The sequence below is a fragment of the Engraulis encrasicolus genome, chromosome 9 (genome assembly GCF_034702125.1).
Source record: "Engraulis encrasicolus isolate BLACKSEA-1 chromosome 9, IST_EnEncr_1.0, whole genome shotgun sequence".
NCBI lineage: Eukaryota > Metazoa > Chordata > Actinopteri > Clupeiformes > Engraulidae > Engraulis > Engraulis encrasicolus.
The window spans coordinates 15,560,779-15,585,778 of record NC_085865.1 but is presented as its reverse complement, the minus strand read 5'-3'; the positions used below and the strand labels follow the sequence as shown (position 1 = coordinate 15,585,778).

The window sequence follows — 25,000 nt, the reverse complement described above, 5'->3', positions numbered from 1 at the left end:
TGAACGTGGTGAACAGATGTCTCGTTCTGCGATCTCATCTTCAGTCGATATTGTGGAATTTATGCTTCTGTGCATGCAGAGGTCTGCAATCCCTTTGTTCTCTGTATATGCTTCAATGTGATCTTCACGTTATCTTCAAGGAGAATCTCATTATTTTACTTGGTAGATATTTCTAAGACAGTTGAATGATAAATACTCAAACCGCCATCCAAGTTGGAAAATGATAATTGGGTGCTGAGTAAAGCCTAGCATTGCTTTGAACTCAAAGGTTTTAAATAGCTGTGCGTTTCAAATGACTTTTCAGCTGGCATTCAGTTGGTTTACATAGACCTTCTACGCAGTGGTGTAGTCTACGTAGAACGCGGGTATACGGAGTATACCCACTTCTAAATTTTAGGGGTTTCAGTATACCCACTTAAAATTGATTGATCCATTGGTTTGAATAGCACAAATATATACAGTATACCCACTTCAAAAAATGCTCAAATATACAGTATACACACCATTAAAAAGTAGACTACACCACTGCTTCTATGGGTTTTATGCCAATGGAAAGGCAGGCATACTGGAACATACTGACACCTAGGGTTGTATCAGAGAGAGTAGAGAGAGAGGTTCCATTGTTTCCGGGTTCTATTATTGCAAGGGGGGGGGGGAATCCCCCTTTAGGCAGACCTAAGGACTGTTCTATTATGTAATATTATGACACGCCCCTTTAGGCAGACCGGAACCTGGTCATGTTAAGTGCTCATAGCAACCTATTACATTGGTATATCTCTATACTTAAAGAATCTCTGGTTGTGTCGTGCTCATAATTTGATCTTTGAAGTTCTTTGGTAACACTTTACTTGATGCCGGTGAAATACACATGACATGACAGGGTCATAAGTGTCAAAACACATAAACACATAAACATTTTGTCAGCGTCATAAACGTTTAGTGGTCATGGACAGTTGAGCTTTCTTTACCATAACCGCACGTCACTTAGTGACAGCAGTCACAACACTGCTTTGACACGGTCAATGTCAAACATACAACACAGGCGTCAAGTTAAGTCTCCACAGTTTTTCATGCACAACAACATCCAATGCATCCCCATGACATGAGTCTTGGTTGTTGATTTTGATATTGTCTAATATCCAACGACCATATTTCAATTTCTAACAGCTCCTTTCTTAATCACTCAAGGTTCTACATGTCAAGTTTCTCAGCTTTCTACATCTGCATCGTCTTTCTACTTAAAATAGCTCTACTTAAATAGCTCCTTAAAGGAAATCACAACGTCCTTTGCAATCAGAAAGTCTTTGAACAGTGAGGGCGGAACAGGTGAGGGACGGACGTGATTATAAAGGACAGCACAAGACAGCTGCTCTGACACTACAGGGGTTCATGACCCACAATCTCCCATGCCTCCACAGCCAGGTGTTCACAGAAAAGTAAAAAAAAAAACGGATGTGTTCTTGTCTGAACGAAAATCTGAAGCCATTAAGACTGACTCAATGTCTGATGCAGATCTCGCAGCGGAAAGTGCTATATTTTGCTTGTGTGTGTGTGTGTGTGTGTGTGTGTGTGTGTGTGTGTGTGTGTGTGTGTGTGTGTGTGTGTGTGTGTGTGTGTGTGTGTGTGCGTGTGCGTGTGCGTGTACAAGCTTATGTTTGTGTTGTGTGTTTGACATGAAGTATTTCTGGTCAGTAGCCACTTCATCACCGGTGAAGAAAAATAGTCTTGTCTATATTTCTACAGCAGGAAGAGGTGAAGCCGTGTAGCAGCAGTTATGGGCAATTTGGACCGGCCAAGGAGGAAGCCAAACTCCCTGGGGGGGGGGGGGGGGGGGGGGGGGGAGGGGGGAGAGAGAGAGATAGAGAGGAGAGAGACAGAGAGGAGAGAGAGAGAGAGAGAGAGAGAGAGAGAGAGAGAGAGAGAGAGAGAGAGAGAGAGAGAGAGACAGGAGGAGATAAGATGAAGGGGAGAGAGCTGAGAAATGTGAAAGAGAGGAAAAGGAGAGGAGTGGAGTGCAGAATACATCACTGTCCGTGGTGCTGAAACACAACTCAGACTCAGGCTGTTATGTGGCTTTCAGAACTCCACCAGTGATTCAGCTAAAAACTTTTTTTTCTAAAACCAACATCTCACACATTTCAACCAAACAATGTGATGTAGACCAAAAATGTCTAGAGTTAAGCACACATCCAAAGCCATGTGCTGTATATGGGTCAAAGACGTCCAAAAAGGAATTGTCATTCAGTGTAACTGATACCTTCTGCTGACTGTAACTGTAAAAAAACAAGATTTTAAAATTGTTTCAAGTGAATGGATGACAGCCGAGGCTTTCATGAATTCACTGGGAAAAAAATAAATTAAAAGAGTCATGTTTTTTACAGTCAGCAGAGAGTATCCGTTACACTGAATGACAATTCCTTTTTGGACGTCTTTGACCCATATTCCACCTGAACAGACAGTATAGGAAAGTGCATGAAGCTTTTCTGTATCTGTATCAAAGGCCCAGGAAGCAAGTCCCAAACCATACACATAAATGCTTCCCACCATCCTGAAGACCCAGATACACTATCGTATAAGCTTAAATCAACAAGTTTCAGTTTAGTCTTTATTTTGATATGTCGTTTATGTGTAGAGCAAAGGCAACTTCTGCCTGTATTGGCATTTTACTGCTGGTTTTCTATTTTTGCTTTGGGCTTTCATTGACTTGATGGAAAGCAGCCATTTCAAAATCCTCTGTGGACACAACAGTTGTATCAAAGTCAAACACCTGAATGAGTACATACCAAACTCTCCTCCCAGTGTTTTAGTCTGTGGCAAAAGAAAAACAAGAGTTTCTTCCTCCCTCCGCCCAAGGACCTCATCCATTATATTTGTTAGTTTTCCATTCAGCCAAGAAAGCGAGGTGAGGTTGTTTGGACCGGATTGGAGACACTGCCGAGACAAAACAGGAAATTATCCAGGGAAAACCAGAGGCTTCTTTTTCTTGTTCCTGGACCGTGCATGCGTGCACGCTTGTGTGTGTGCGTGCATGCATGCGTGTGTGTGTGTGCGTATGTGCGCGCATACTGGGTGGCAACCCCTCATTAATCAAATTCTGCTGTCCAGACAAGTGGTTGGTTGGGGACACTTTGACCATTCATCTGATCCTGACTCTCTTGTTTGCTGTTTTTGGCCTGAAACCACCATCCCTCTTGAAAGACATTTTTTCATTTTATGTTCATATACAGTATACTGCCCTACAATTTTAGAACGCAGTGTAATTCGAAATGGCAAACTGAGAAAAAAGTCTTTAAAGTTTCCTTTCTGGACACGCAACTGTGTGGGAGGTAAAGTGGTGATGACACTTCCATATAATACTTTTTTATGGTGGAAATTTATGCACACAAGAAAAAAACAAACAAAACCCAACATTCTCATTACTTTTTAGCTGAAAATCAATATACTGCGTTCTGTTGTGGTATTACTGTCTACACCAAAACCACGGTGTCAATGAAGAAGTGCAGTATATTGCGCGATATACTGCGTTCTTGGCTAGTACGACGTAACCTCCTAAAACCAAAAAGTGCAGTATAATCGTTTTTTTTATCGTTTTTTTTCTCAAACTGGACCAAGTTGGACTTTTTAGCACAAGAAAAAGAAGGTATTTCAAAGCCAATATCCGGTCTAAACCCATTTTCCACCATTTTCAAGATACTGCGTTCTGAAATAGTTGTTGAGCATGGCAGAGGTGGTCTGCAATGCATCAGTCATCCGATTGTAATTCTAGGATGATGAACTATTTCACTCATTGAGCCTTGCATGAGTATCATTTTACCTGCTGACAAATTGGCAACACGTTTCTGCTGTGGCATAATTGTGGTTGTGGTCAGCTCACCATGGCAACTTCATGGAGCCAGACTGCTCTTTAAAGGTCACCCTCTGGTGCGCTTCAAAATGTCATCCATGAATGAAAAGGGGAAGAAAGGAAACTTTCACAAGTGCTTTAAACACCTTCGGTCACATTGCCCCTCATACAAAGCAAAGCCATCTCCAGCATCTCAATCAGAATGAAATATTCAGCTGTTTTGATATAATTTCTTCCACAGCCCCAACTCATTAAGTAGGCCTAGCACATGGGAAATGATCAGTATTACACACACACACACAGATACACACAGACACACAGACACACACACACACACACACACACACACACACACACATGCACACACACCCCACACACACACACACACACACACACACACACACACACACACACACACACACACACACACACACACACACACACACACACACACACACACACACACACTTGTTTTTGCACCCTGTGTGGTGGTTGTGTGTGGTAGAGGGAGGCAGGAGTGTAAATGGTGATGCTAATAATACCTTTTCTATTAGCATTTGCTGTTTTCAGTCTGTCAGAGACAATGACGATAAACACAACGGTGTAATTACTGTGAGTCTTTCTGTAATGCCGGACTATTGTGACCTAGTCATTATGGCGATGTTATTGAGATCAGAGGGTTGCAGCTTTTAGTCTTTTAGCTTTTAGTCAGAAGTTGATATCTAAGGTGCACTGGAACAAGGCATCGAAGTCCATACACGCCTTTTCACTTTTCGTGTGTGTGTGTGTGTGTGTGTGTGTGTGTGTGTGTGTGTGTGTGTGTGTGTGTGTGTGTGTGTGTGTGTGTGTGTGTGTGTGTGTGTGTGTGTGTGTGTGTGTGTGTGCCATCCTATGGCCCATGGCGCTGTCCTCAAAGCTGATTATCAGGATGATGATGAGGAGGTGGTGGATGAGGATGATGATGATGATGATGATGAGGAGGAGGAGGAGGAGGAGGAGGAGGAGGAGGAGTAGGAGAAGAAGTCAGAGGAGGTGGTGGATGAGGAGGAGAAGGAGGAGAAGGCAGAGGAGGTGGTGGATGAGGAGGAGGAGGAGAAGGAGGAGGAGGAGAAGAAGTCAGAGGAGGTGGTGGATGAGGAGGAGAAGGAGGAGAAGGCAGAGGAGGTGGTGGATGAGGAGGAGGAGGAGGAGAAGGAGGAGGAGGAGAAGAAGTCAGAGGAGGTGGTGGATGAGGAGGAGAAGGAGGAGAAGGCAGAGGAGGTGGTGGATGAGGAGGAGGCGGAGAAGGAGGAGGAGGAGAAGAAGTCAGAGGAGGTGGTGGATGAGGAGGAGAAGGAGGAGAAGGCAGAGGAGGTGGTGGATGAGGAGGAGGAGGAGAAGGAGGAGAAGGCAGAGGAGGTGGTGGATGAGGATGATTATTCACATCCTCCTGTTTATATGCAGTGTGTGCTAAACAACTTTTCAATTTTGTGAAATCCAGTCCCACATGAATAAAATGTATTTTAATGATTTTCCAGGTTCTGCACTGAATGATGGCGAGTGGCATGACGTCCGGTTTCTGGCCAAGGAGAACTCTGTCATGCTGACCATCGATGGTGACGAGTTCTCAGCAGTGCGCACCACAACCCCTATTCAGATCACCACGGGAGGATCCTACCACTTTGGAGGTAAGGACACCTGGTATTGAATCACTCTCATGGGGGCTTACGTCAGTTTTGTGTTTCAAACTGTGGTTTTCTTCAATTATAGCAAAGCTACTGGCAGGTAATACCAATTAGGCTAGTGTCTCAAGTCTCACGTGCTGTACCTCAAAGGGTGCACTTGTGCACTTAGGGCACTATGTTTCAGTACGTGGGGAGCTCAGGCTGAAAAGTGCCTGGATGCTGCCCTAACAATGGTCAAAAACGCAGTGTGTGAACGATGGACACTGTGCATGCACACACTAAATGGTTGCCATGTTGTTTACATAACGGAAGATTTGTGCAGTGGTGGACGAAGTACACCAGTTATGTACTTGAGTAAAAGTACAGTTACCTTGCATTGAAAACTACTCAAGTAAAAGTAAAAGTATTCACCTCACTTTTTTACTTGAGTAGAAGTACAAAAGTACCTGCCGTCAAAAATACTTAAGTATTAAAAGTAAAAAGTAAAAACTGAAAAATGAAGCCTTTGGTGCAATTTTAATATTTAAGTGTTGTAGGCCTAGTTTTGTCATATCTAGGCCTAATTAACTATCCTCTGATTTGCATAGGCTATACCTTACCAACATGTTAGAACTAGGCCATAACAGGCCTCAGAAACACTGTGGAGTAAGTCCATGGATGTTATAGCATCAGAAGTTCATATTTACCTCTCTAAACATTTAATACTGACCCTAACATGCCCAAAATAACACATGAAAGGGCCATTCGTATTAAGAATGATTAGGCTGAAATGTATTATATGCCTATTAGAACAACTACTACAAATACCCCCCAGCCGCAGGCCTACAGTCCAGTATAGGCCTACTTATTTGTGACAGCAAGGAGTTAGAGTAGCCTATAAAGTACTTTATGTCTAATTTTTGTTATAATTATGGTTTTGGTAGACCTCTTCTTCTTCTTCTTCTTCTTCTTCTTCTTCTTCTTATTATTATTATTATTATTATTATGTAGTGTTTGCTTATGTTAATGTTGGCTTAGGCCTATGTATGGACAAACAGACCTCTTGCAATTCTAAGCTACCTTTAAAGATAGGAACATCTTCATATACTTGTAATGGTCTCTATTTGCAAGATGCCAATGATTTGCAATAGCCTACTTGATACAACTTCATTTCACAACACTTATCTGTCTGATCATTTTGTGCCTGTGCACATCACTGGGCCAATATTTAGCCAAAGTCCACTTTTTTTTTTTACTCTGTTACTGTTGTTTTTTTACAACCTCACTTTGGTGGTTTTGCCAGTGCTTTTCATATCCACTGTAGCCTACTGACGTGACTTTAGGGAAAGGATACATGTTGCATGCAGCCTCACTTTGCAACATGTGGTGGCCAAGGCAATCATATACAAACCCTTTACACAAGCCTTTTTTCCATAATGTTGAAGCAAATCATTTTTTTGTTAACAGGGGAGTCTATTAGACAAGTAATTTATCCCCAACTACTTCAGAAAATACTGCAATGTATTGAGGGGAAAGAAGGCTATCACGGAGTTGTGCGCCTGGATGGTTTGGAATAAGCAGCATGTTTAGGCATCCTGTGTGTACTTGACTCAAGAAACCAACACAAGTCAAGTCAAGTCAAGTAGGTTTTATTGTCAATTTCTTTACATGCACCGGTCATACAAAGAATTTGAAATTACATTTCTTGCTTTCCCATACAGACATAGACTAATTAAGGTAAGGACATAGACAGTATAGACATAGACAGTACTTATACATGGACTTAAGACAGTATGGACATAGACAGTGCTCATACAGACATTTAAAGTGCAAGACTGGACAACAGAAGACTTGTAGAGGACATACATTAAGAGGTATTTGTTGTGTTTTTGTGCTTTTCCTAAAAAAAAGTCCTTTATAGCGTTCTGACATGGTAATAGTAGCATTTTGAAGAAAATAAATATAAAAAGGTCTGTCAAGTACACCAGCAGCAGTGTGTGTGTGTGTGTGTGTGTGTGTGTGTGTGTGTGTGTGTGTGTGTGTGTGTGTGTGTGTGTGTGTGTGTGTGTGTGTGGTGTGTGTGTGTGTGTGTATGTGTGTATGTGTGTATGTGTTTAGTGCAGGTAGAAGGTGCGGTGTGCGTCTTGTGTGTGTGTTCGTGTGTCTGTGTGTGTGTGTGTGTGTGTGTGTGTGTGTGTGTGTGTGTGTGTGTGTGTGTGTGTGTGTGTGTGTGTGTGTGTGTGTATGTTTGGGTTTAGTGCAGAAAGTGCAGTGTGCTTGTGTGTGTGTGTGTGTGTGTGTGTGTGTGTGTGTGTGTGTGTGTGTGTGTGTGTGTGTGTGTGTGTGTGTGCATGTTTTGAGTTAGTGCAGGTTGAAAGTTCAACACGCTACAAAAGCGGCAATTTGCCTATGTGACTCTATTGTAAGCCACAACACATATATAGCACAGTAAGTCAAATAAGCAGTACATTAAATAAGTATCAATTCGCTAATTATTCAGTTCAAACGCGAAGCCTATTTAACAAATGTCGTCTTAAAGGTGTCAGGCGAGTGCAGCCTGCGAGCTAACCTCTCCCCCCTCACACAACGAATACGACGTGCAGATTAATACACTCTAACAACGCTATTGTCGCCTGCTTTATTGTTTTGTTGTGCTTTCCGCATGTTACTAGTAGTCTAAGTACCATTTCTTCTTATTTCAATTCGTCTCACAAGTCGCAACAGTGGACATATGAGTGGTCTGGCTCTGCTTGTTTCCCTTCTAAAAATGATATTAGAGCTTGTTGTCACGTGACACATTACAACCAATCACAATGACGAATCTCCGAGTCTGCCAATCGGATTCAGTTTCACTTTCTTCACACCAGTGCGAAATCTCAGATTTCATTTGACCAGGACATTAAACATTAATGAATTCACCTGCCATGTATCGCTTTAAATTAAAAAAAAAGGAACGAGTAAGGAACGAGTGTTTCTGTAAATGTAACGAAGTGAAAGTACTAAATTTCGCTTTGAAATGTAGTGAAGTAAAAGTATTAAGTCTTACCAAATAAAAATACTTGAGTAAAGTATGAAAGTATGAAAATGTTACTTAAGTAGGCTACAGTAACGAATTACAGATGGTGTAACTTCAATCTGCTCACTACCGTGCCGGGCCGCGGCAGCGTACCGTGATCATTACACCCTGTGGCCATTCGGAATGCGGGGGGCAGTATAGCACCGCTTTTGCAGAGCAGCGTCTGCCTGTGTCTGTGGTCTGTTTGTGCTCCCGTCCTTGCCCGTCCCCCAGTTTTAGTAGTAGTAGAAATACAGTCAGCAAATTGCATGTTTTATTTAGCATTGGGCATTTGATAGGGCATTTGATAATAACACAAGTGTGAGCCCTAAACAAGACCACAATGTGAATTTAAACTCGACTTTTTTCTGTCTTGCATTCACCGTCTCCCAATCCGTCCCTCACTTATTTCAGCACTATTCAAGCCAGGAACGGGTATTCTCAGGATACAGAGTTTGCATACCTACTACAATTTGAACCGGTAAAGACAATTAAAACCGAGTCAATCAGACAGGAACACCATTGTAATTAAGTGTGTCCCGTGACGCCACGCGCGATGAGAGAGATCGAATTTTAAATTTGGCGACGACATTCTGTCTTCAAAACTGGCATCGGCCGCTTCCAATTTAGGACCATAGGCCTATTCAACCGTTTCCACAACCTCACTGATCACAGTTGCTTCATCTGTAATGCCAGGGCTAAGAATAACGAAAATAGCAAAACAGAGTATACTAATAAACCGTAATGGAGAGACTGAGGAGACATGAAATCAAGCGGCGGAGTTCGGACCATTTTGAGTGGACCGATGTCGCTTGCTTTGTGTAGCCCTAAGCAAGCCTGTCTGTCTCATTTGTGCGATGAGCACAAAAACACAAATTGAACCACTCGTATAGTGTGAGTCAAACAGACATGAACAACATTGTAGCCTAATGAAGTAGTGCCCCGTCATGTCAGCATGAGAGAGGTGATTTTAGTACATTTGGCGACGACATTCCGTCTTTAAAACTGGCGCATGCCGCTTCCCCTATTGCAGGTTATTACCTGATCTACACTGTCGTTACCACAAAAAACAAGGTAGCACAACTTAATACTATTACTAGCCTATATATCTGGTAGCCTAAATAGTAGGTTGAAGACGGGGGTATTATTGGTGCACTGTTTTTTTTTTTTGCGAAGCAGAGTAATCTGCTTCAGTGTAGCTCATTGTATGTTGATCCCTCCCCCAGTTTTAGGCTACAAGTGGAAAGAGTCAGCCAATTGCGCGTTGCACGTAACGTTGGGTATTTGATAATAACACAAGCGTGATCCCTAAACAAGACCGCCAGTCGACGGTGTTTTGTTTTCATAATTCTGTCCTGCATTCACCGTCTCAATTCCGCTCCTAACTTATAGGCTAAGTGATGTCTGTTAATTATTTCTGCACTACCTATTCAAGTCAGGAACGGATATCCTCAGGATAGCCTACGGACTAATAGGTTGAAGACGGTTTTTTTTGTATTGGTGCTTGTGAACATTTCATCCTTTCAATGCGCTGTTGTGCGCGATCGACGGGATTCCGGTTAACTGGGGATGTGATGCACACATGACAATACATCTGTTACACCAGGTGTGGCTAATCATCTGTGATTAGGACTGCAAATTCAGTTGCTTCGGTGGAGATGCGAACCAACAGTATGACTGGGGAACCTTCGGAGGCTGGATAACCTGTCGCGCCACGACATGTCACAAAAGGCTGTGCAGTCCCGTGCACTGCACTGCACTGCACTGCTGTAACCCACCCCTCCCCCACAGAACAAACATTCATGTTCTGAAAAGTTCAACACGTTCTGAACATTTTAGCCGCTTTGCATTAAGTTTTCGAGCAGACACTTGTCCACGGTGACGCAACATCGAAAGAGAAACGCTGTTCACAACCTAACTGAATAAAGATTTCATTTAAAAAAAACCCACAGCATTTCTATGAAAATGTGCTGGGTGACCACACTGCCTATGCCTATCCAGATGCACGTATAGCAACAACGAGAAAGAGAGGGAGAGACGGAGAGAGAGAGCGATTAGCGCGTATCTGTGTGTGTGTGTGTGTGTGTGTGTGTGTGTGTGTGTGTGTGTGTGTGTGTGTGTGTGTGTGTCGGGGAACATTTGAAGTGGAAAAAAAACACCCTCCCCCACTTCAGCATCAGATGTTGGTGGTCTACAAGTCAATATGCTTACCCGACTATCTTGTATGGAGTCATGAAGTTCATAAAGCCATCGGTAGCCTATAGGCCAAGTTATCCAAAATCCCTCCGCAAATTTCTGCATTGCCTGAGTTCATAGGCTAAAACAACTTTATTTAGGCCTGACTTATTTAGCTCACTTTATTAGCCTTATTTAGGCCTATTATCGTATTTAGCCTTTAACGTGGGCCTATTTTACAAAATATCGAAAGAAGGAAAAGACACGACAGACAAGTTGAGGCTTACTGATCGTAGCCTATTACAGCAAATCGAACATGCGCTTTATGAACACACTAGCCTGAGGGCAAACATCTTCTTGGCACTATTGAGATAACCAGGCCATGCAGGAATTCAACTACCTGGGCCCACACTAAAATACTGACAGACTACAATTGCTTGGATCTTCAATGGGTTTCGTGCGTCCGGGGGGATGGGTGGTGATGGCACGCTTGATGTGTTTTTCCCCACCCCATGCATGCACGCGGACACACAGGGTCGGGACATTCACCCAATGAATGACTGAGTGCGGCTAAATATGCCTGTTGCATATCGTAGCCTAATTATTCACACATCACGTCAAGTCACAAATTAGTAGTCTCTTGCAGTTGACCTATGCCAAATTAACGTCCTCCCTGTAAGGCTGCACTAATTCAAACAGGTAGAGGAGTCGGCTTAGCCTATAGCCAAAGTCTATAAAATGTAGCCTATTTTTTGTAATTTCCAATTATCTAGGCTATGTTTACGATAATGATTTGTTGCGCTACGACGGTGCTCAAGACAAGTTGGAACATAGTCATCTCAAGTGCTCCCATTTTATTTTGATCCTGCTTTAAGTCAATGGGCGAGAGGGGACGGATGAAACGGGTGTTTCATTCGTCCCGACAGTGTCTACTGACACTTAAATCCCTTTTGCCTGTAAACCTGACAACTTTGACTTTTCATACTTTCGGATAGGCGATGTTAAAGTTTTCGAGTAAATCGCAGTGTTTCATTCGTCCCGAGTTTCATGAGTCCCTGCTCTCCCCTACTGCCTAAACTGTTACAGTTTAAATGCGTCCTCTCCAAACAGTGTGTGTGTGTGTGTGTGTGTGTGTGTGTGTGTGTGTGTGTGTGTGTGTGTGTGTGTGGGCGAGAGAGGGAGAGAGAGAGAGCGAGGGAGAGAGGCGCTTAATTCCCCGCAGAAAGAGCAAGGCGATGTCTCCAAATATTAGACAAATGCATCTTATTTTAGTTAAGTAGACATCAGGGATGTATTTTGCTTAATAGCAACGCCGACCTGATTGGTTCATATTGCTCTGAATAGCCACAGAAGGCTAGGCTATATTTTAATGGGTTTACGCGCGCGCGAGGTCATCTAACTGTGGTCACAGTCGCCAGGTGCTATTATGAGAGGAAAACTATAGCACGTTGGCAAACATTAAAGTCAGTTTAAGCCATGCATATGATGAACCAGTTTTCTTGTTTGAAAAAACACACTTCCCGGTGCGCAAGGTGCATTTCTGACTGACCCAGATGAAATCGCACGAGGAACTCCATGATTATGAGATGACAGTGTATATTTCCCAGCATATATTTCCCCTCTCTCTCTCTCTCTCTCCAAACCCAGTTGTACTTGGACTCACTTTTAACACCGCTGGCCTACCCAGGTGAATCGCAGCACACATTGTTTGCAGTGAGCCGTGCCGTGTGCGAGTGCTGTGCAACTTCACCCCTAACGTTTAACCTAGACTAGCGAGTGCAGTGTTGTAAATCACGTGGAATAAGTGCAGCGATTACCTGCGTAGCCTACTTAATTATGGAAGTGAGTGTCATTTGGACTGCCTATGGAATCAAGCCTACTGTCACCAAGCTCTTCCTGTCTCCCCAGCCTCGCAATGGATGGACATCTGGCCACCGCTCCTCCGCCTCCTTCGGAACGGATGACTGTGGGGGGGATCTCCAATGAAATTTGGAATTTCGGACTTGTATAGATTTGGGGTGCCCCGGGACTCTTTTAGATTTCTGTTAGTTAATAAATATTATTTTAAAACTCAATATTTGTGTCTTGGCGTAGGCCTATTTGTGGTGTAGGCTACAGTACTCTCCAGGGTATTTGGTAACAAGGAGAGGTGTCGCTGGAAAAATGCGCACTTTCTCACCTGCGACACATAACCCGACAGTTGGTTACACTTAATTTGAGCACGAAAACAGCAATATCAGTCGCTTGCTAATTTTTGCCAATGTGACAACATTAAATTCATTAGGGAAGTGTAGGTTAGGTTATCGCCCCAGCTGTTGGCGATGTGTGATAAATAGCCAACGCTTACACGCTCAAACGAAGCGCTGTTAGGTTAGGCCTACTGCGGTGAGGTGTATTGCACTCTCAGTAATTTTTACCAAACGAAAAAAGTAGGCTATCCACAGCCAGACAACAAGTCTGAAGTTGCAATATTAGACGTTTCAAATCTTGCCATGCGATAATCGGTATGGCTTCTGGCTACACTCAATTTGCATTTTGTCAGAGCTTGCACATTAGGGCCTAATGCAATTCATCCGATCATCATTTTTTTTTTTTTTTTTTTTAAAAGAAAATTCATTACATTATTTAGGCTATTCTTTTTATGACTCTTCCTACTTCCTGGAGGTGTTCTCACACAATTTATAGGCATGTTGTTAGGCTATCCGCTGAATCGGTGCGTGCTGGTGAATATGTAAGGGATAATGTATTGTCCACACGTGACTAAGAAAATATTTTCCCGACGAGGCGAATAACACCCCCCGACGCCGAAGGCGGAGGGGTGTTATTACGCTTCGAAGGGAAATATTTTCCGATAGTCACGTGTGGACAATACATTATCCCGCTTATTATACGGCTTTTACCAACATTAGAAAGCATAAATAGTTAACCAGTAGTTTAAAATAACATGTTTATTGCCATTTTATAGCGTGCGCAAAGAAAGATAGTTCGTGGAACGCTCATAATTTAAAAAGGTTACCAAGCAACAGAGTTTGGCTACTTTCTAACTTGTTACAGCCACCTTGCGCTTCAAACTGTTTGCAGGCTGCCTCGTTCACTGCGCGATATCTAGCCTACTAAACTCGGGTTCATAACAGGAATATTTCTATCTAATCGGCGACAGTATTCCAGGGAAAAAAAACATAGCAACCCAAGCACTGCTGTGCGCCCTGACCATCATTATCGATCCTGCTACATGCGGAGCACTGTGCGCCACATGAGGGGAATTGGAAACTGTCAACGAACTCCTCACTTGTATATTAATATGCCGTCAGCATCGTAAAATATTCCATATGGTAATAAACATTTTGGACGTCCAAGCTCACACGGGAGCGCTGCAATAGGTAAGCTGTAGGCCAGAGAGAGAGAGAGAGAGAGAGAGAGAGAGAGAGAGAGAGAGAGAGAGAGAGACTACCACGTGGTAAAGCGTATAGCGAGCGCTCCCAAGTGCCACCCGGCGGTTGTTTGGGTACACTGCAGCTAGGCCCGGTACGTACCGAGGTGGATGACGTGGCATTACCTCGGTAAAGGGTGTGCATTGTAGGGGGACCGACTGTACATTTAGTTCGTTACTGTCCACCACTGGATTTGTGCCGTTCGGTTCAGAGGAGTTTGGTCAGTGTCTTATTTCTGTAAGTGACATTGGGGTCATTCCAGCTGGAATCAGCAAATGGTCCCCACTCGACCCCCTCGGATTTGCTTGAAAAAAATATATGTGATGGCTTAAACATCCAATAGAACATATCCACCATTGCAGATTTCAGCTGTGCATACTTTTTCCACAAAAAATCTGCAAATAAGGACACCCCCTCCCCATGATTTGGTGTCACTGCCTGAGTGACCATATTCAGACTTAATTATCTCCAAAACTACTTGTGGTGGGTCCATTATTTTTTCAGGGCTAAGAGTCATAGACCTGACAAGCATACATTACAATTTGCAGCACTGTATGTCAAATTACACCTTAATGCTGGCCCTCTACTTTTCTTTGAAATTAAAATTGCAAGGGTTTTCAGATGTCCATAAAAACCTCAAATTTCAACATTCAAGGTTCATCCTTGGTACATGGTCAGATATGTTCCATGACTTTCACATCACATCATATTTAATATAAGGGTCCAATGGTTGTTGAGATGCCGAGGTCCAAAGATGGGCAAAAACGAATTTGTACCATTATTTGGAGCAATATTCCCAATGTATGACACCAGTTGTGAACTTGCTGTTTGGTGTCTCTGAAAGATAATATTATTATTCATAACATATCTAAAAATTGGGATGGTGTTTTGCCCCATTATTTTTATAATTAATTTTTAAAACTCATTCCTGTGTGACATGCAGGTGCACCTTAGAAGCCCTGTTACCTTAGAAAAATTGGGTTTACTACACCTAAAATGAATAGCCAAGTCAGTGTACACTAAAACCTAAAATCTCTGATACCAAATAGGTGATTTTATACTTTGTTCAGCTCAGTATTTCAGTATTTCTGACTTAACCCTCAATTCCATCCTAAGAAGGTGGCCAATCCCCTTGATTTTTGTGTTCAATTTTCACACAAAGATGGCGGATCATGGAGCCAATGGCACAGTTCCAAAATAGTTCCAGGAAGTCAGCATCATGGGAAGGAAACAATACACAATTGTTTGGAGCAATATTTCCAATATATGACAGCGGTTGTGAACTTGCTGTTTGTTGTTTCTGGAAGAGGATATTCTTATTAACAACATATCTAAAAATTGGGATGGTGTTTTGCCCCTTTATCTGTATAATGCCTTTTCAAATCTCAATGCAGTGTGGCATGCATCCCTCAAATCCATCCAAAGTGGCGTCATGAAAAAAAACCCCACCATTTTTTAGAGCAATACCTCCAAAGTATGACACCAGCTGTGAACTTGTTTTTTGTTGTGTCTGGAAGAGGATATTTTTATTAACAACATAGCAAAAAAATAGAATGGTGTTTTGCCTCAGTCCTTTTAATGATCATAAAGCGCATTGCGGTGTGACATAAGCCTGTGATCAAATCAAAGCTTCCTTTCGGCTTCCATCATCTCACCTGGATCAATGTGATGATGAACTTTACAAGTAATGAACATTGTGTGCAAGCATCCAAACCATGATTGTTGTAATTACTGCTGCTAACCTGCAATCCACTAGTCAGCATTGCAGTGGGATATTATTACAATGATGCAAGCAGCTGAATTAGATCGCAACAATGTGACAAGAACCACATGGTTGTCTGGTGCCAATATGAACTTCTGTGCCTTCAATATTCACCTGATATTGAATACTGCATGCAAGCAAACTCTTCTAACAAAAACTCCAGGATCATGCTGTCAAACTAGTCTGAGGGAATCTCTAGCCAGTATGGTTAGTTATTTTGCAATACAGCTGGTAACTTAACGAGTAAGACACAAGCTTCATAGCAAATATAAAGTTACAGGTGCTGATTGAAAGACTAGTTAGGATGGGAGTCCTTGTTGCAAACAAGAGTACTACAATTATTTAATCCTCTCCTATTTCATCACTTTATTCCAAGACTACTACTACCGCTACAACTACTACTACTACTACTACTACTACTATTACTACTACTAAAATGATGATGATGATTATTATTATGATTTTACAATTAAAATAATTAATGTCTATCAAAGCCATGTGCAATGTGCTATTCTTGCTGTGTGGCATCAATCAATTCATTTTCAAGTGTTATGGTTTCCCTAGAATTTGCTTTGTCATTCACAGGGTAGCCATCTTGTTTTCACTATTAAGGTGACATCAGAGCCATGGATTTGAGAGTTGCGACAAGTCGGTAGGTGACATGGTCCTCATAGCTTCAAGTAATTGTAGCCAATTGAGATTTTGAAGTCCGTTATAAAAAGAATGAGGCAAAACACCATCCCAATTTTTTGATATGTTGTTAAAAAAAACATCCTCTTTCAGAAACACCAAACAGAAAGTTCCTAACTAGTGTCATACATTGGAAATATTGCTCCAAACATTGGTGCGAATTAATTTTTTCCGAACTTTGGACCTCTGTATCTCAACAACCATTGGAGCCTTTTGTTAGATATACTATGATGTGAAAGTCATGGTACATATCAGACCATTTACCAAGGATGAACCTTACATGTAGAACTTTGAGGTTTTTACAGACATTTGGAAACCCTAGAACATATGATATCTACAAAAAGTAGAGGCACATTATTACGGTGTGATTTGACTTACAGTGCTGCAAATTGTAATATGCGATATTCAGGTCTGGGACTCTTAGCCCTGAAAATATAATGAATCTGACACAAATAGTTCTGGAGATAATTGAATCTGAACATGGTCACTCATGCAATGTCGCTAAAACAAGCGTAGGGGGTGTACTTATTTACAGATTTTTTGTGCCAAAAGTATCCACAGCTGAGTTCTGATATTGTGGATATGATCTTTTGGATGTTTAAGCCATCACATACATTTTTTTCAGGCAAATCCGAGGGGGTCGAGTGGGAGATTTTTCAGAAATTTGCTGATTCCAGCTGGAATGACCCATTGATGGGACAACCAACCTCCTCATGTCAAGTTTAGTATTATTGTATGCAACATACAGGTGAAGGAAATGTAAATACAAGCATGAGAAACTGTAAAATATATACTTTAGCCAACCAATATTATGGTGAACTAATACTTACCTACCAATTCCAGTTTGTGCACAGTGCATAGTGTCCAAACTTTCCTACAACACTATGCACTTAAGAACTCAGTGCACAGTGGCCCTGCCGTGGCCATCCGGTAGGGCTCTTGTCTGCCATGCGGCTGTCCCGGGTTTGATTCCCAGCCCGGGTCCTTTGCCAACCCCTCCCCGTCTCTCTACCCAATTCGCTTCCTGTCTCTCGTACTGTCCTCCATAATAAAGTATAGAAGACCAAAAATATATATCTTTAAAGGGACACTGTACAGGAAATGGTCAAAAAAGGTACTGCAACTATGCTGCTCATTGAAACTGGGTTGACTATCGCCAAATTTGATATTTACATGAATGTTTACTAAGTAATAAACACATATTTTCTAGTATGGTCCAAGTAGAGTCATTTTTGCAGCTAAAAATGACTATTTTTGGAAATTCAAAATGGCGGACCATGGAGAAGATCCCCCTTTTCATGTATGGAAAGTGCAATTTTTCCAGTCATAATGAATACTTAGAATTTGATGGTGGTAAGTATTCATGAAAAAGGTAACATTAGTGAATGGGCAGCATGAATTCTGGAAATACACAACTAAAAATCTCACACAGTGTCCCTTTAAAAATAAAAGAACTCACTAAACTCAATGTACTGACATGAGTGTGCCATTTGAGACACTTTTTCCCCCAGTGCAGCAGATGCTACTTTGCCTTTGTCTGCTATTCTACCACCCCCACTACCCAACCCACACCTGTTCCTCAAAAAACTCAGCTTGAAGACTGGGAACAGCAGGCTGACACCAGCTCAGCTTGCATACGCGGAACAGAAGCACCTTATAATCTGTGGAGGACACGCCTTTCTGCTTTAATTTGCTCCTCGTCAAGATGCTAATACATAAAAAAGCAATGCAGAAACCAGCCTGCACAGCACAAAGTGTCAGGAGAATCCATGTAGCTCTCTGATCCACCCACAGCCCTTCCACAGGGCTCTAAGATCATCCAGTAAGATGAAGACGCTTGAAAAGAGCAGAGTGGAGTGACGAAGGGAAGAAAGGAAAGGAAGAAAGCTGTAGAGACTTTCATTGTTCAGATGCATGGATGACATGGAGCACTAAAGGACTGTGTAGCCAGCCAGCCAAAAGAAATTAAAATGAAAACAATTTAGTTGCTTCATAATGACTCATTGATATGAGACCAGATATTTTGGCTGAGGGGATTGCTGGTTAATTAAAAGAAACTTTCACAAAGCTTTTGAAGTTGTTGAGGGAATATTAGGACAAATATGTATACTGTCTGACATAGTCCAGTATCTTTTTATGTTCTTTTCATTATAGTCTCATTCAGAACGCCGACATTTGTCTTTGCATAATGGATGCACAGCCAACATTTGTAACAAAACCAAGTATAGTAGTTAGCTACTGCAGATGTAAGTTAAGGAGTTGAGTATTCAGTACTTTACCATCCTTTCCCCTCCCTCTCCACTCTTCATCATTTTCTTTTTTCCCACTGTTTTATTTTCTCCCCTCCCATTCTACATCCCTCTGTCTCTCTCTCCTCTTCTCACAGTCTCTCTTTTCTGTCTCTCTTCACTTCTCCAATTCTCCTCATTTCCTCTTCTGTTCCGATTTCCACCTCTGCATGATGGATGGGCTCCAGAGGAATGGCGTTATTGTCAGTCAATAAATTTCATCCGTCACACTTATTTCCAGGAAAGAGGGCTGAATATGTATGAGCAGTCTATTTTTTTTATCACCGATTTTTCCCCTCCATGTCTCTCCATTGTCTTTCTCTTTCTCTCTCTGACAAAGAGGCCTCTCCCCTCAGGCACCTTTGATTGAAGCAAAAACTCTTCCTCTTCTCAGTTGTAATTTAATGAATATTCATGAAGTGTGGGCACAAAACGACAAATATAGACAGGCCTTCACGTGCGTGTGTGTGCATGCGTGTTTGTGACAGCATGTAGTCCTAGTTGTGTGCCATTTTGTCCTAACATGTTTATGAAAGCGATTAGCATTGGTACAAGATACGCATCAGTCACTACCAGATATTTAATTTCCGCTGAATGAAGTAATGTTTTCTAAAAAAAGCCTAGTTGTAGAGATTGGCATGGCTCTAATGTCTGTGAAATGTTTTTGTTTCCTTCACAGGAGCACTGAAAGATGAATATTACACTTTTTAAATTTTTGCCCACAAACTTGTCAAAGATAGTTCAACACATGGCTCATACACTCATCCTATTAGCTGTACAGCCCATACTGAGCATGCATACCGGTATTATTGATATTTTGTGTTTTTTGGATACTACAGTTGGATACTTGGATACATATTTGTCACATGCATAAAGTAAAACCGTGAAATTGAGCAGAGGAGGTAATATCCAATTCACTATAGAATGCAGTTTGGGAAATAGGTGATGGGGACAAATAGAAAGCAGTTTCGAGAAGACAAGGGCGTAAGTGCTTGCTAAAGCAGTTTGTGGAATAGATGATGGGGGACAAAAGCGTACGTTAAGTGCGTTAAGTGCAGTCATGGCGTAGTAGAGAGGAGTGAATTGTGCCATTTAGGGACAACAAGGGCGTAAGTGCTTCAGTTGTGTTGAGTGGAGGTGGGGTTGAGAGTGGGAGTGAAATCTGTGCAGTAGAATGCCATTTAGCGAAGGCTGAAATGCATGACATAGCCCTAGATACATACATTCATGCAGTTGAGCTTAGTCCATTGTAGTAGGTAATGTGTTGTATGAATTTTGTAGAAGAAGATACTGCACACTCTTGTCCATCGTGCTGCAATTTATTAACAAAACAACGTTTCGGCCCGTATGGCCTTTTCTCAAGTTTTTAGTAAACAACAAAACAACGTTTCGGGCCGTATGGCCTTTTCTCAAGTTTTTAGTAAACAACAAAACAACTTTTCGGGCCATATGGCCTTTCTCAAGATTTTAGTAAAAACTTGAGAAAGGCCATACGGGCCGAAACGTTGTTTTGTTAATAAATTGCAGCACGATAGACAAGAGTGTGCAGTATCTTCTTCTGCAAAATTGATCTTGCACCCGCTACCTGCACCTCGAAAACTCTGGTGTGCGTTGGTTTCCTCCTTCAAATGTGTCGTATGAAACCATAAAGTAATAGTTTAGGCTCCATGTTTCAGTGTAGGCCTACTCATTAATGAACATCAAACGGCAGTGACTTTGTTTTTATATCTCGGTGTATGTGGATGAGGATTTCCATCATAGACAGGAGTATGTGTGTGCATGTAGTTGGCTGGGTAAGGGGATGATCATTACAGAAGCAGCCAAATTATCTCTGTTTATTTCTTTGTGCGTGTGTGTGCATGTGTGGCATTGGCTGACTCAGTGAATGTCCATTGCTGCAGCAGTCATATTACTGATATGACTGATGTGTTTCCCACCATGGTGTGTGTGTGTGTGTGTGTGTGTGTGTGTGTGTGTGTGTGTGTGTGTGTGTGTGTGTGTGTGTGTGTGTGTGTGTGTGTGTGTGTGTGTGTGTGTGTGTGTGTGTGTGTGTGTGTGTGTGTGTGTGAGAGAGAGAGAGAGAGGAGAGAGAGAGAGAGAGAGAGAGAGAGAGAGAGAGAGAGAGAGAGAGAGAGAGAGTGGTGGGTGTGTGGTGGGTGTGCACGCTTGTGCCACCCTGCACGCACATAGATGTGCAAAAAGTGTTGGTGTGGGCAATGTGTGAACCCTTTGCTCACCATATCGTTATTCTCTCCCCTCTAATTAGCTCAAAGACACAGTGGGTGACGAGGTATTTGGGTCATTCCAGCTGGAATCAGCAAATGGTCCCCACTCGACCCCCTCGGATTTGCTTGAAAAAAATATATGTGATGGCTTCAACATCCAATAGAACATATCCACCATTGCAGATTTCAGCTGTGCATACTTTTTCCACAAAAAATCTGTAAATAATTTGCAGCACTGTATGTCAAATTACACCTTAATACTGGCCCTCTACTTTTCTTTGAAATTAAAATTGCAAGGGTTTTCAGATGTCCATAAAAACCTCAAATTTCAACATTCAAGGTTCATCCTTGGTACATGGTCAGATATGTGCCATGACTGTCACATCACATCATATTTGATATAAGGGTCCAATGGTTGTTGAGATGCAGAGGTCCAAAAATGGGCAAAAACTAATTTATACCATTATTTGGAGAAATATTCACAATCTATGACACCAGTTGCGAACTTGCTGTTTGGTGTCTCTGAAAGATAATATTATTTTATATTATTATTATTATTTTATATTATATTATTATTCATAACATATCTAAAATTTGGGATGGTGTTTTGCCCCATTATTTTTATAATGAATTTTAAAAACTCATTCCCATGTGACATGCAGGTGTACCTTAGGAGCCCTGTTATAGAAAAAAATTGGGTTTACTACACCTAAAATGAATAGCCAAGTCAGTGTACACTAAAACCTAAAATCTCTGATACCAAATAGGTGATTTTATACTTGTTCAGCTCAGTATTTCAGTATATCTGACTTAACCCTCAATTCCATCCTAAGAAGGTGGCCAATCCCCTTGATTTTTGTGTTCCATTTTCACACAAAGATGGCGGCTCATGGAGCCCATGGCATAGTTCCAAAATAGTTCCCTCTTTCAGAAACACCAAACAGAAAGTTCCTAACTAGTGTCATAGATTGGAAATATTGCTCCAAACATTGGTGCAAATTAATTTTTTCCCATCTTTGGACCTCTGTATCTCAACAACCATTGGAGCCTTTTGTTAGATATACTATGATGTGAAAGTCATGGTACATATCAGACCATTTACCAAGAGTGAACCTTACATGTAGAACTTTGAGGTTTTTACAGACATTTGGAAACCTTAGAACATATGATATCTACAAAAAGTAGAGGCACATTATTACGGTGTGATTTGACTTACAGTGCTGCAAATTGTAATATATGATATTCAGGTCTGGGACTCTTAGCCCTGAAAATATAATGAATCTGACACAAATAGTTCTGGAGATAATTGAGTCTGAACATGGTCACTCATGCAATGTTGCTAAAACAAGCGTAGGGGGTGTACTTATTTACAGATTTTTTGTGCCAAAAGTATCCAGAGCTGAGTTCTGATATTGTGGATATGATCTATTGGATGTTTAAGCCATCACATACATTTTTTTCAGGCAAATCCGAGGGGGTCGAGTGGGAGATTTTTCAGAAATTTGCTGATTCCAGCTGGAATGACCCGTTTGTGGAAGCTGAAAGTGTTAAAGACGTGTACAGATCAGGTAGTAGCACACCTCGACCGTCTGTTTTGCCTCACAGTTGTCGACACCTGATAGGTGCTCAGATCACAAATACAAACTTTGTTTTACACAATCACAGAAGGAATGCCGTGTTGTTGCAGTGTTCATAGATGCTGAAAACACTGTGATTAACTGTGTGCATGCATGTGTATGTCTGTGAATGCATATGACCTCAGATACATCAGAACTATTTTCATTTTTGACAGATCAAATATTTTATTTTAGACAGACACTCCATAAACAGGGATGGCCACCAGATATTGTATTTATGTGTGTCTGTGCATGAGTCAGGGATGGAAATAAGCACCCGTCCACCTGCCAATGACGGGTAAATTTCAGTGGTGACTGGTAAATTTTTCAACCCACCAGTCACTTTAACTGGTAAAAACAGTGAGTGACTGGTAGATTTTGAAATCTACCTGTCACCGTGACTGGTTGGGAAAAAAACTTAAGTTCCACCCCTGGCATGAGTGTGTGAGTGTGGAAAGACTGAAAGAGAGCGAGAAAGGGTAGAGTGCACTGGTGCATTGCTGTGTCTGTGCATCTGTGAATCTGTGTGCTAAATCAAGCGCTGTTTATCAGGAGTTCCACTCTTTTAAACGTACACCACATCCTCCCTAAAGGTTCACCTTAATAACACTGTGTGTGTGTGTGTCTGTGTCTGTACCTACAGTAAAGGTGAAGCCTAATAACCTTGTCTACTCAAGAGTAAAGCGGCAATACAAATCAGCCCCCCCCCTCTCTCTCTCTCTCTATCTCTCTCTCTCTCTATCTCTCTCTCTCTCCCCCTCATCTCCACTGTGAGTGTCTTCATTAGATACGCTTTGTCCTCTCCTGTATTTTACTTTCCCCTGGATGAAACTCTCTAATGCATTCCCCACAGCCTGTCACTATAGTCCAGTCGTGATCCCCATAGGCCCCTATACTGAACCCAGAAATGTTGAGTACCCTAAAGTTTTATTGCAGAAATGTCATCTATAGGTCAAATGAAGGGGATTTAGCTTGGTTGCCCGAAGTTGCACTTTGGGCAATTTGCATAATTAGCATAAATATATTGTTATGGTAAGACTATATAGGTGAATAGGCAAAAAAAACTTAAATCATAGATATCACCTTGAAACTTTCTCAGTTGATTACTGATGATAAGAGAAGAAAAAAATGTATTGGATGTTTTTTTGTATTTTGATGTTAAGATATGCAAATGAGGGCATGAATCATCAATTATGCACTAATTTGCATACACATGAAATCAGCTTTGCATGGTAAAACCAGACTCAAAATTATTTTTCTGTGGATAAAGTATGTATATTTCAGGGTTGAGGTAGTGAAAACCTTTTCAAGACCCTGGTCAAGAGAGTTTTGACATGTACCGTAGATGGATGAATTAGGTGTTTCATGCTAAACAGCTGTAGCCTGCATGTAGGCCTACATATACAGTGAACAAATTCAAAAGAGCTACCAATACAAACATCATACAATAGTACTCTACTGTACTGCAATGTACTCTGCTGCACTGTACTGTACTGTACTATAGGCCTACTGTAATATACTCTACTCTAGTGTACTGTACTGTAGTGCACTGTACTGTGCTGCACTCTACTGTACTCTACTCTAGTGTACTGTACTGTACTGTACTATACTGTACTGTACTGTACTATACTGTACTCTACTGTACTGTACTGTACTATACTGTACTGTACTGTACTGTACTGTACTGTACTGTACTGTACTGTACTGTTCTATACTCTACTGTACGGTACTATACTGAACTGTATTGTACTCCCCTGTAAGGTACTGTACTATGCTGTACTGTACTGTATGCTACTGTACTATTGTACAAATACATAGGATTGAAACATGTAGAGTATTCTGAGGTCAAGTACAATATGATGCAAAAAGATGTGGTGGGAATGAGTAATGTTACTGTTACCACTATAAATCTTGGTTAAAAAGGTCCTGTGGCATTTTGTTGGGGGGGAAAGGGGGCGTGGTTGGCTATCCTTCCTCCTGGACTATGTGTGTGCCTTGCATATCAAGAAAATGAGTTCACCTTCATAGTACATGCCATATGAGAATTGTTGCTTTATATTGATATTTCTCCTATACTGTGGGTAAGGGTGGCAAAGACCTATGGTTCATGTTGTCCATGAGCTGTCCGTTTGGAAGTAGAAGTAGTGATCACTGAGGTAACGGTAATACAACACAAGTAGGCTACTAGGTGAGGACTTCTGAAGTCTGAAAAAAGAAATCCATTTACCTCTGTCTACTTACTGAACACCTACTTAGAAATAATTTTCTTTA

General features: G+C 41.6%; 1 protein-coding gene across 1 annotated transcript in view; it reads left to right on the top strand.

The window, feature by feature from the left end:
* Positions 1-25,000, top strand: part of LOC134456119 (contactin-associated protein-like 2) — a 293,385-nt gene that overhangs the window by 151,775 nt on the left and 116,610 nt on the right. Inside the window, exon 9 of the mRNA XM_063207552.1 lies at positions 5,362-5,511. Coding sequence (XP_063063622.1) covers positions 5,362-5,511 — 150 coding nt within the window. The remainder of the gene's footprint in view (positions 1-5,361; positions 5,512-25,000) is intronic.